The 13940-nt window shown below is 39.5% G+C and overlaps 1 protein-coding gene across 1 annotated transcript in view; it reads left to right on the forward strand.

The window, feature by feature from the left end:
• SLCO3A1 (solute carrier organic anion transporter family member 3A1) overlaps window positions 1-13940 on the forward strand; it is a 375458-nt gene that overhangs the window by 263178 nt on the left and 98340 nt on the right. The window contains exons 3-4 of the mRNA XM_075858217.1: window positions 2670-2768; window positions 6795-7058. Coding sequence (XP_075714332.1) covers window positions 2670-2768; window positions 6795-7058 — 363 coding nt within the window. The remainder of the gene's footprint in view (window positions 1-2669; window positions 2769-6794; window positions 7059-13940) is intronic.

Consider the following 13940-nt stretch of genomic DNA (forward strand, 5'->3'; position numbering starts at 1 on the left):
CGGCACCTCTGTACTTTTTTTGCACTTTGGGTGACAGAAAGCACGACTCTGACTTTCTATAAAAAAAAATAAAAAATTGGATCTCCTTTGGCCTTCATAACTCCAGCAATTTGTCGTGGCATGGATTCCACTAGATCTTGAAATCCTTCTGCAGGACTATTGGCCCATGTGGACATGATACCTTCTCACAGTTGCCAATAAAGTGTTCTTCTGCCATAGGGTAAACGGCTGGCACAATGCTTAGGTGAGCCCTACTGTTCTAACGCCCATTCACAGGTATCGGAGAACCCAGGGTGTGCCAAGAAAACATTCTCCACACCGTTACGCCACCAGCCGGAACTGTTGACATCTGACAGGAAGAGTTCATCGATTCATGCTGCTTGCACCAAATTCTGACCCTCCGATCAGCATGGTATAACATAAATCTGAATTCATCTGACCAGGCAACGTTTTTCCACTGCTCAGTGATCCAATTTTTGCACTATTCTGTCCACTGGAGTCTTGGCTTTCTGTTTCCCTTAGATAGCAATGGCACTCAAACTGGTCGTCTGCTGTTATAGCCAATCCATGCTAAGTAAAGATGAGCTGTGCGTTTGGACATGTTAGTTGGAGCACCAGTGTTGTATTTGGCTGCATTTGCTTGACTGTGCACCGCCTGTTTGCCAGAATAATTCTTGACATTCTCCTCTGACCTCTTTAGTAGACGAGTTGTTGAGATTCACAGGATCCCTTGTCACTGGTTGTTTTTCCTCGATCCCACTGTTCTCGGTACACTCATAACACCATTGCACAGGAAAACCCCACAAGGTTGGCAGTTTTTGAAATACTGGCCCGGCTAGTCTAGCACTGATGACCATGCCTCGTTCGAAGTCACTCATATCGCTCGATTTTCCTATTCTAATGTGGATTCATATAGAAACTAATCCATGGAAAACTTGCTCACTTGATTTTGTTCTGCCCTCCAGGGTCATGTGTCTAATTTCCATACAGGGAAGCTCCAATCATGAAAGGTCCGGTGTCTCTAATAAACTGGCCATACAGTGAATAATGGTCCCAAATGTGCTGCCTATTTTTTAAAGTAAATTGAAAATAAAGTACTATAGTAAGTTACATTAGTGGAGGTCTCAGTTATTTTTCTGCCATTATTATGTTGATGACAATCTTATTTTATTCTGAGTGCCTGTGAGTCAGTGTTTCAGAAGTGGAACGAGTAATCTTGCGTCTGATTATCTGTCCACTTCAGCTCATTCAAATCAATTTATATTAAATTGGATGTAGCATCAATATATCTTGTTTTTTTGTGGCTATCAGTAAGAACGACCAACGAAAATGGATATTAATGGATTTAGCGATGGCATAATAAATGGATAAAATACAGGCTAATCTTGGATGACACTTAATTTGATGTATATCATTTCCAGTTTTAGCCGGAGAATGAATGTTGAATTTGTTGTAAAATAGTGAGATGATTGCAACAGAAAAAGCCGTCAGCTCGATCTCGATCAGAGAATTAAGCACATCAATGTAAGACAAAGGCTCAACGGCAACATTGGCTACATATGAGGATGTAATGGCGTCATATAGCAACTTTGTATCCACTGACATTGAAAACATTGAATGTTACCTGTATGTAAACTGTGTGATGTAGTGCCGACTGTTCTAATGGGTGGTTGACCAGGGCTAATGAAGAGGGTCTGATTTTTTTTTTAACAGCGCCACTCTTGTCTATGGGCATTGTCTGGTAATGCAACAGAGCCCCTTTCACTTGAATTTGATTGAGCTGCAATACTAGACAAAGTCCACAGACAAGAGTAGCACTGTTTCTGGGAAAAAAAAAAGAATCCTGACCAATCCCTTTGAACAGAAATGGACAATATGTGCATTATTATTATAAAAAAAATCCTAAAAGCAATGACATCATTCCTTATTTTAGGATGTTTGGAGACAGAAAAATCATTCCTGTCACTATTTCCCAGCTATGCCTCAATAACCGCAGACGTATAGCATAGATACAGTTTAAGAGACTATATAGCTGTTTATTCCAACTTGCTTGCCGCTGTTTTAGTATTGATAGGCCTCATCAATGCAAGAAATGGAATTATGGTTTATAGAACAGGTCTGGGAGAGCAACCATAAATGTACAGTATGTGCAAGATCTTGTATTGACAGTTCCAATTAGGAACAGTAGGTGGCACCATGGCTCTCAAGAAAAGTAAATTGCGTAAAATGTTGTTGTCTCAGTCATTGCTTACAGTGTGGTAAAAACACTATTATCCCATGAATGTCCCTATGAATACAACACCTCATTTTATATGAGTAAATTATGTGTTTTTCCTCGCAATGTATATAATGTAAATTTGTACAGCTACTGTATATATGTGTGTGTGTGTGTATATATATATATATATATATATATATATATATATATCCATGTTATGATGTGATCTTTTTACACCGGAATAAAATACTTGCATTTTAGGGAAAGTCTATATAAAACCCGTCTTGTTTTTCCTATCATGAAACATTTTGGTTGTTTCCTTCACACAGAAGTGCTCTGCATTATAGACGGCATCCCAGCATGTGTGCACAGCAGTTTTGTTCTTTGTGGAACAATTATGTCTACAATTTGTTCTAATTACTAAAACAACAAAATGTTGTTTGTTTTGCAGGTATCCTGTTCACCATGCTGGTATTCGGACCAGCCTGTGGATTTATCCTGGGGTCCTTCTGTACCAAGATTTATGTTGATGCTTTGCTTGCTGATACCAGTAAGTACATGTATATCGTACAATGACAATTATCAGCAGGATTTGTAGCATCCCAGTGAAATAGATGATTGATACTTGATAGATAGATAGATAGATAGATGTAAGAGGACCTCTCAGCTCTCCTGACAGGTCAGTTTGAGTTAATATTTGTATTCTCCATTAAAAAAAATAAACATTTCTGGAGCATCTTTTCTTAGAACTATTTGTTGTGCTGTACTTGTGTTATTCCTCCTGGAAATGTATGAATAAATTAACAACTGGTTGTTGTGTATCCCTACACAGTCTGACAGTCAGCACTGATTGGACTGTTTCAGACTATGTAGGGACACACCCCCAACTGGTAACAATCAGTTGTCAATTTATTCATACATTTTACGGGGAATAACAGAGGAACGGCACAACACAGAGTTTTAAGAAAAGTTGCTCCACAATTGTTTTCATGGAGACTACAAGTATTTACTAAAACAGGCATGTTAGGAGAATTGACAGGTTCTCTTTAATTCTATCCTTAACAAAACGGTAAACCTAGGCATTACATTAGAAAAATCTCCCATCATGCCTGTCTTTATAGCTTCCTCTCCTTTGATTCTATTTTGTCTAATATTGCAATCCAAATGAATAAATACAGTATATAAAGAATCAACCATTTTCTGCTTCTTCTCCTCACAATTCTGTGCCTTGTAAGGCCTCATTCACACGACAGGGTTTCCCGGCCGGGTGCCGGCCGTTCATAAATCGGCCAGCACCCGGCTGCATTAGGAATAATAGACCCCTAATGAGGCTATTCACACAACCGATTTTTTTTTTTTGACGGCCGGGAAAACCGGTCGTCAAAAAAATGGGACATGCTCTATTTTCGGCCGGGTACCCAGCCGCTTGGCTCCCATAGAAGTCTACGCTGTACACTGTGTGGCAGGGCCGGGGTGTACAGCAGGTGGAAGGGAGCGCTGTGCTGGCTCCCTTCCCCTGCTTGTTATAAAAGCGCCCTGGCCTGGCGACACCTTCCATGGCGCCGCTAGCAGCTGCTGCTGCTACTACTGTAGCGACGCCACTATAGCAGAGCGGGGAGGTATCTCCCCGCTCTGCTATGTGCTAGCCCCACTTTAGCTCCTTGAAGGAGCGGAATCCTCGTGTTTTCGGGGATTCCCGCTCCTGGACAGAGCGCTTGATGTCTCTGTCCATATTTGGGCAGTGACATCAGGGGAAACTCCTGAAGCGGAATCCCCGAACACATTCCCCTTCAGGAGTTGCCGCTGATGTCACTGTCCAGATCTGCCTGGCCCGGAACGGATGCAAAACTTTATGCAAACCGGCCAGGCAAAATAGCCGATTTTACCGGCCGACACTCGGGCTCGGGCGGGACCCTGTCGTGTGAATCCCGCCTAAGAGAATGGGCTGCAGCAGGACACCTCCCCCACCACTTTGTCTGCAATAGGTAACACAAAACATTAAACTCTGCCCTTTTGGTTAAGCTTCACCTCCTCCGCATATGCCAGACAAAATGTCCTCTCTGTTCTCTACAACATTTCTCCAAGACGTTTTATTCTGGAACATGCAGAAAATCCTCTGCGGGCAAGTTTATCTTCTATTTACTGTAGACTAAATTTCTAGGTTTTGTGTTCCTTTAAAGGTGTTGTTATAACCCCTTCTCTAAGGTCTTTTTCACATCTCGGAAATGTGGTTTCCAAAGCGGATTCCGCATAAAATTTTCAATTTGTGGAATTTCCGTGCAAAACAGCATCAGCTAGTCATATTCAGATTCGCGGCAGTTTAAACTGCACCGCGTCTGAAAACCGAGAGTCATCCTTAGATTTTCTCAGTCAAATCCACGTCAGATTTTTTTCACATAAAATCTGACATGTGAACATGACCTAAAGCACGATAGAATTGTATTCGGCACACATTTGTAGTATTTAACGTAGATTTATTTATTTGAGAAATAAATCTACGTTAAATACTACAAATGTGTGTTGAATACAATTCTTTCAACCTATAACTGGCTTGGGACCCTATTTCGAGCACCTGAGAACTGGTGCTGTCTGAACAAAACCACACACGACCTAAAGCAAGCACTACTGAAACCCCAGTGATCAGCTATAATGGCTGGACAAAGGCATGGGTGGCCATACAGGGGAAATGTAGTATCTCATGGCTCCCATTCAAATTTGGTTCTACATCCTGGCTAACAGAGGAGGGTCCTGAATGACGAAGCCCACCGTTTCACATTTATAAGGATATCCGTATGCCCTAGTAAAAAGATGTCAAACCTTAAAACTATCCAAACTTTCAACAATTACTGAATCTTGTGGGGCCAGCCGAGGGTATGTGCTCCTCATTAAGGCTGGGTTCACACGACAGGGTCCCGCCCGAGCCCGAGTGTCGGCCAGTAAAATCGGCCATTTTGCCCAGCCGGTTTGCATAAAGTTTTGCATTCGTTCCGGGCCGGGCAGATCTGGACAGTGACATCAGCGGCAACTCCTGAAGGGGAATCCCCATGTGTTTGGGGATTCCGCTTCAGGAATTTCCCCTGATGTCACTGCCCAGATATGGACAGAGACATCAAGCACTCTGTCCAGGAGCGGAATCCCCGAAAACACGGGGATTCCGCTAATTCAAGGAGCTAAAGTGGGGCTAGCACATAGCAGAGCAGGGAGATACCTCCCTGCTCTGCTATAGTGGCGTCGCTACAGTAGCAGCAGCAGCTGCTGCTAGCGGCGCCATGGAAGGTGTCGCCGGGCCAGGGCGCTTTTAAAACGAGCAGGGGAAGGGAGCCAGCGCAGCGCTCCCTTCCACCTGCTGTACACCCCGGCCCTGCCACACAGTGTACAGCCATTTGTCCGAATGGCAGCAACTCCTCCTCCTCACATGCACTCTGCGCTGTGAGGAGGAGGAGACAGAGCGCAAGCGACGGAAAACCCGGCCATCACTCGGTACACATTCCGGTGATGGCCGTGTATTACCCGGCCCCATAGACTTCTATGGGAGCCGGGCGGCCGGGTACCCGGCCGAAAATAGAGCATGTCCCATTTTTTTGACGCCCGGTTTTCCCGGCCGTCAAAAAATCGGTCGTGTGAATAGCCCCATTAGGGGTCTATTTTTCCTAATGCAGCCAGGTGCCGGCCTATTTATGAACGGCCGGCACCCGGCCGGGAAACCCTGTTGTGTGAATGAGGCCTAAGACTTGTGGTCAGGGCCGGATTTATCTATAGCCACAGTAGCCAGCTTGCTGAAGGGGAAAATTTACATATGGATACACTAAACCAGGGGTCTCAAACTCGGGTGGGGAAATGGGCCACACATAAAAAAAAAGGTGAAGTTGTCGGGCTGCATTACTTCAAATTTGATACAATACAAAATTATTGTTAATCAATTAGTTATTTGAACTACTACAACAATACTACATTACTATAATAATACTACATTACTATAACAATACTACAATAACAATACTAAATTACTATAATATTACATTACTCTAACAATACTACATGACTATAATAATACTATGTTACTATAATACTACTACATTACTATAATAGTACTACATTATTATAATACTACATTACTATAATAATACTACATCACTATAGTAATACTACATTACTATAACAATACTACATTACTATAATTAACAATATTACATTACTATAATGATACTACATTACTATAATAATACTAAGTTTTTTACGTACAGTATCTAATACAATATTTCTACTAATAGTAAATAAGAAAATGACCCTATTGTAAGATATTACTCAGCAATACTGAGCATTATTCTCGGGATGTCTATTGTGACTCTGTAGCTGATGTCCAATCTGAAGCAGAGCAGCTTAGTAAATGTGCCTTGTCCAAGGTGCTGAAACGTTCATGCGGGTTCCTTATAGGGCACTACAGGTTCCGCTACATAGTGGAAGGCAGTAAAATATTGAACCATTTTTAAAATTGATTAATAATAAATATTATGAGTGTCTGTGATGTTTTTATATTTAATGATAGTGTTTATAATCAGTTTGTGTTGTGTTTTAGGTAAGCTGGAAATAACACCAGAAGATCCAAGGTGGATTGGCGCATGGTGGGCTGGTTTTCTGCTCTGTGGTGCCTTACTCTTCTTTTCTTCTCTTCTGATGTTTGGATTTCCTCAGTCTCTCGCTAATTGCAATGATAATTCTGAGGAGAGTGAGCAAACGATGCTACCCGACCGAGAATACGAGAGAACGAAACCAAGCAATGGTGTCCTGATGAATCCTTCTGAGTCAGGAGAAGAAACATCCTGCTTTCAACAGCTCAGAGGTAACCAATTCTATTCTTCTGATTTAATCTTTCATATTAACCAATGCAGTACTTCAGGTTTCCCATCTGGGGATATATGTCAGGACTCTTTCTTAATATGGACGAAGATGATATTACTTGCATGGAAGGTCAGGTCAGGAATAAAAAGTCTTATTGGCCACAATACTTTGTACCTATTCAAAGACATTGTGAATCTATATTCTACATAGTGTTACAGGTTCTGTCTGCAAGGTCTGTCCAGTTTGATTGGCTTTTTGGACAGTAGCTTGGAACCCAATCCTGTATGGGGGGTGCAACAGTTCCCAACATACTGTGGGAGTGAGAGGCAATTTCTGTAAAGATTGAATATGTTCTTGTTACCTTATTGCAATTAATGTATCAAAGGAAATGACTGCACGTAATAATACATGAGCCCAAGTGGATATTGATTATAATAAAGACCCAGTTGACTGTAAGATAAGTTTAAATCAGAAACCAGAGCAGCCCCAATAGATAGTTATTATTGTTGTTTAAAGGGGTTCTGTATAAATCTAAATGAATATTAAAAATTGTCAGCACATCAAGTAGGAAAACTTTGCAAAAAACATGATCTTAAAATGTTGTCACTGAGGGGCTACAAAATGAATGGGGATATAAAGGAGTTTGTTCTGCACTTGTAGGATCATCCCAGTGAGCGGTGCAAGGATGCACTTTCTCCAATAAAACTCAGGCATTTCTTTGCAGCCGCTCTTTAGGATGATCCTATTGCTGTAGTACAAGCTCCCTGCTCCCTACATTTATTGTAGAGTTTCTCACAGTGGCAACACAGCGCAACACCGTGTGACAGAATTGTGATGCATTATGCTTAATAATTCTCCCCCAAACTTGACTGAAAAAAATGTATGAGTGTGCTAAATTTATAATGTGTTTTAGACACTTTTTTTTTCACCTAACTCAACAACTTTGAAAAGTGTTTACAAAAGGATCATAGTTAAGAAGAATAGTAAAATGTGGCGAATATATCAGACGCCCATTTTTGTGCATGAAAATTGAAGTATTTGTACGCCAGCCATGAGGTGATGTAAGGAAGGGAACTGCATATAATATTAGTATACAAAACCCATTACACAGGTTTTCTAGTAAAAGGAATGATGATAAGTTTTTGTAAAAAATATTATTAAAACATAGTATATATAAAAAGTGTATTTTAAAACCTAATTACCAAAATTTGACACCTAAGAAAAATGTGGAAGCGTTTGCTGAATAATAGATTATTCACCCAGGGTAAAGGTATAATGTAGTAGATGTTACCTGCAGTCCTATGTAACCCCACAGATAACACAGTGATAACTCTGAGTACAGATAATGTAGATGTTACCTGCAGTCCTATGTAACACCACAGATAGCACACAGTGATAACTCTGAGCACAGATAATGTAGTAGATGCACGCACAGAAATATATACACATACTGATACATATATAGGCACTTAGACACACAAATATGCACACACAAAGACACATATACACACACAAACACAGAGACACAGAAAAATAGAGGCACAAACAGACAGACTGAGCACTCACATCTCCTTCCTCACAGGATTCTTGCAGGTCGGACTGTGGGCGGAGCTAACTGCGCCTCACACACCGCGTCCTTGCCAAATATATATATGATGCTGAGAGAGATGCACCCCATTTTTGGGCTATAAGTACCATTTCGATAAATTAGGTGCAATTTGTCTAATTTTCTCTGAAATGTAAATTCATACATCTTACGACTATATTTATAAATCTGTAAAGTACAATTTATTGGCACTTCATGTGCAGACTACGTACGTATACACGGGGTTTGCTTGTTTTTTTTTTAAGCTATGGAGGAACGTAGGTCTGCATAGGAGATGCATAAGCAAAATGGAGATTTTTATTTCATAATAGTTGCAAAGTTGCTTTATTTTTATTTTAGATGCATAAAAGCAAAGAAAAAAATTGTTGTAAAGGTGGACATACCTTTTAAGCTGTTCACAGAAGGGAATATCAACCTGCGTCCTACCTTTTCTGTATATATGCAAATATTCAATTTTCCTTTGTCTAGGTCACCATAGACGATACTCACATTCAATATGCTGATTAATGTTAATATTCATCTCTATAATCACATCTGTTACATCTGTGGCCTGGACAATGTTTGGAAATAGAGGTCATCTAGGGTCGAGGACAGCAATATCTTGTCCCTGAAACAGGAAAGTTCTCTTGAAATCAGGAAATCTTTTGAAACATTTAAGTCATGCCCCAGAGAAAACACGATGGATCATGGAGCAACAAATAAAAACCTGTCTAAGTTGCCATGAGAAAGTTCATTTCAGTATACAGCTTGTGCCGCCTGCTCCTTTCCCTCTCATAGAAAAATAGGAACATATATATACGACTTGGTAAACTTGTCTGTCAAATGAGTTGTAATAATGACCAGGCCTTTTTGGGCCTAAATGCCCAAACATTTTTTTACATTTTTTTTCATCCTCACATTTTAATATCCATCACTTTTTTTTATTTTTCCTTCGATGTATATGTATGACAACCTGTTTTTTGCAGGACAAGTTGTATTTTCCAACGGCACCATTTTGAGGTACATTAAAATTATTTAACTTTTATTAGGTTTTGTTAAGAGAATGCAACAAAACAGCAATTCTTCCATTGTTTTTTTGTGGGTTTTTTTTTCGTTGTTTTCAGTAAAAATAATTATTCTACAGGTCAGTATGAATTTGGCGATACAAAATATCTATAGTTTTTTTTTAATGTTTTAGTACATTTGCATGATAAAACATGTTTTGTAGAAAACTGTCAGTCTTGTGATTCTGCATTCTGAGAACCATAACTTTTTTATTTTTCTGCCGATGTAGCCATACAATATGACGGCTTGCTTTTTGCGGGATGAGTTGTATTACTTTATTGGTGCCATTTTGCGGTACATGTAATTTATTGACTTATTTATATAAATTTGTTCTTGTGGAGGAGGCAAAAAAACAGCAAACCCACCAGATTTTTTTAAATCAATTTTGTTATGTTCTCAGCAGTACCTAATATGTATTTATTTTTCTAAAGTAAACTTCTTTTTTTAACCATTTTTAATTAAACAAACCTTTTTTTTTTTGGGGGGAGTTACTCTTTAAATTTTATTCAACTTTATGAAACTCAATTTTAAATATTTTTTCTGTCCTACTAGTGGACTTGAAGTAACAATTCTTTAAACGCTTGTAGTACAGTATTATAGTATTCCAAAGCATTATTGCCTTTTAGTGTATCAGTGCCTCTGGCATAGCCTAATAGACAGGTGCCGATGGCAAACCCAGGGGACTTAGTTAGGCTCCAGCTGCCATGGAAATTTATCAGCGCCCTGCGATTGGGCACCGATGGGTTAAGGGAGCCCCTCCCTCTTTCAAACACCTTAGATGCCGCAGTCGCTATTGAACGCAGCATTGTAAGAGTTAAAATGCTGGGATCTCAGTTATTTCTGATCCCGGAAGTTACAACTAAAGCCCGGCTGAGCGTAACAGCCGTACTTCTGCCAATGATCTTGTGGTACAGTGGCAGTACATATATATATATATATATATATATATATATATAGCAGTGTAGAAATCAATGGTGATCTGAGGTTAGACATCAAATGTGATCTTCTCACATACAATCAAAGTCTCAGACCCTTTCAATTTTTTCACATTTTGTTATGTTTAGGCCTTGTTTCTAAAATAAAAAAATTCATGTATTTTCCCTATCATTCTGCACTCAATACCCCATAATGAGTAAAAACAGAATGTTAGCAAACTTTGCTAATTTATTGTAAAGGAAAAACTAAAATATCGCATTGACATAATAAGTCAGACCCTTTACTCAGTACTCCGTTTAAGCACCTTAGGCAGAAATAACAGCCTCCAGTCTTCTAGGGTATGAAGCCACAATATTTGCACACCTGGATTTGGGGATTTTCTGTCATACTTCTTTGCAATTCCTCTCAAATTCTGTCAGGTTGGTTGGGGACAGTCGGTGGACAACCATTATCAGGTCTCTCCAGAGATTTTCCATTGGGTTCATGTCAGGGCTCTGGCTGGGCCAGTCAAGGACATTCACAGAGTTGTCCCTAAGCAACTCCTGTGTTGTCTTGGCTGTGTGCTTAGGGTCATTTTTGTGTTGGAAGGTGAACCTTCGACCCAGTCTGAGGTCCAGATCACTCTTGATCAGGTTTCAATATCTCTGTACTTTGATCCATTCATCTTTCCCTCAACCCAGACCAGTCTCCCTGTCCCATCCTGAAAAACACCCCCACATCATGATGCTGCCGCCACCATGTTTCACTGTGTGGATGGTATTGGGCAGGTGATGAGCAGTGATGGTTGACCTTCTGGAAGTTACTTCTATCTGCACACAGGATATTTTAGCGTTCAGCCATAGTGACTATTGGTTTCTTGGTCACCTCTCTTACCTTCTCCCCTGATTACCTATTTTGGTGGAGTGGTCCGCTCTAGGAAGAGTGCTGGTTGTTCCAAACCTCTTTCATTTAAAAATTATGCAGGCCACTGTGCTCTTGGGAACTTTCAGTGCAGCAGATTTTTTTTCTGTACCCTTCTCCAGATCTGTGCCTCCACACAATCCTGTCTCTGAGCTCTACATGCAGTTCTTTCCTCCTCATGGCTTTGTTTTTGCTCTGATAGGCAGTGTCAGCTCTGGGACCTTATGCAGACACGGGTGTGTCTTTCCAAATCCTGTCCAATCAAACGAATTTACCACATGTGGACTCCAATCAATGTATAGAAACATTTCAGAGATGATCTAGAGAAATGGGAGGCCCCCAGATCTAAATTTCAAGTGTCATAGCAAAGGGTCTGAATACTTATGTCCATGCGAAATTTGAGTATTTCATTTTGATTAAATTTGCAAAACATAAAAAAATTCCGTTTTCACTTTGTCATTATAATGCAGAATGATGGTATAAATGCGTGTTTTTTTTTTAATTTTAGCACAAGGCCTCAACATAACAAAATGTAAAAAAGTGAAAGGGTCTAAAGACTTACTGAATGCACTCTATATCTAGCATAGATTGGCACCTTTTCTAGCATAAAGGTTGATACAGTATTTGTGTTACTAGTGCTAGCTTCAGTAATCAATCACTCAGCTCAGCTTGTAGGCTATAATTTAGCTAGCAAAACTGGCACAACAGCCAATAGCTGTCTCCTTAGACTCAATTCACACCACGGTCATTTTGAACGGTTTTGAAAAATCTCCTGACATATATATGCTGATGTGCCCATAAACCTTAGTGGGCAAATAAATGCTAAAAGGGTATCCCACAGTCGAACTGTATTGAAAATAGTAGTTGGCTGCACTTTTCAATAGAACAATTATACAATTGCATATATCTGCCTATATCTGCAAACCCTGAATGAGATGTAAATTTATTTTTATGCTGCTCTACAGGAAAATCCTGAAGAAGGACAAAAGTTACATTCTCTGGTAAAGTCCAAATGTTTGCAAGCACAGTGTGCAAAAGAGATGTGCATTGGTTCCCCTATTGCGTTGATCAACAATAAAAGAACTAGAATTCCAAAATTATAACATCACTCCCCCAAAGACTGCCTGCCCCAAAGACTGTAGAGACCCCAAAATAATTGATATAACAACAATTCAAAGCCAGGAAACTCCTAAAACTATTTTTTGGTACCACTACTTAAACCACCAGTGAAATAAACACAAAAATATATATTCATTTGTGTTATCAACATCTTGAATGCCGCTGCAAATGGAAATGGATGTCCTGAATGGCAAAAAAAGCAGCAAAGTGAATCTTCGTCTATCTCAACTAAAACATACTGTGGTTGGGATGAGGAAATTTACTGTACAAACTATATAAAATGAATTACAAGGAAACAGGTATGAAAAGAACATCATTGAGATGTAGTTGGAGCCCTGACCCTTCTGCTGAATAGATAAAACATGGCCACAGCAAGAAGAATTTTTTATTTTTTTTTAATAAAAAAAAAAAAAATAGATTCCTTTTTAATACTACAATGCTGGTGATTACTGGGACTGGAGCCTGTGTGTATACGAGCTGCAACATTGTTTCCTTTTATTTCGATATCATTTTTAGAGATTATTATATGTGGCAGCAACTAATAGTTTTCTCTAACATACATACAGGTTTTGAAATGCTGAGAAAGAGAAATGCAAAAGAAACCAACCTACTACTTTTCACCATTAGTAGAAATGTGCCTGTAATGAGTCTCTCAGAAAACAAGCTCTTTTCCTAAGCAATTACCGGTACTGCCCTCCGCAAAAAAAAAACATTTTCAATATTGTTTTGAATTTGGCAGCATTTCTCCACCGCCTGCTTGAAGACAAACATTTTGGCTGAAGATTCTAGCGTCCTTGATGTTTTATTTATATTCTCATTTCTTATTGTGTTGAAGGCAGCTAGCGTATACTGCAAGATTGAGGGATTATTGTCTGTGTAGTCCACTTCTCACTGTGTCTCTTTGCTCTTTATGTGCAGGCAAGAAGTGTATATGTGTATCCCCGCTGGGATTTAAACTTCCCAGTTTGAATACACAAAGGACTCTGCAATTCTGCAGTCCCTAGGATAAAAAATAACAACTCAAATAATACATACAAAACAGACATTTGAATCAAAAGTGCTTGCACTTAATAACTACATATAAAATCATTGCGTCCAAAAGAGATTTTTTTATATTTTTTTTTAAAAGAAAAATTTAACCTGCTTATAAGTAAATATATGTTTATTCACCCCACAGCATGTATGCAACGTTTCAACCACAAAGGGTCTGTCAAGCAATAGAAAAGTGCAAAGTGGCAAGTATATATAGTCAAAATGCATATGACATCACTTCCTCAA

This window comes from Rhinoderma darwinii, chromosome 3 (genome assembly GCF_050947455.1).
Source record: "Rhinoderma darwinii isolate aRhiDar2 chromosome 3, aRhiDar2.hap1, whole genome shotgun sequence".
Classification (NCBI taxonomy): Eukaryota; Metazoa; Chordata; class Amphibia; order Anura; family Rhinodermatidae; genus Rhinoderma; species Rhinoderma darwinii.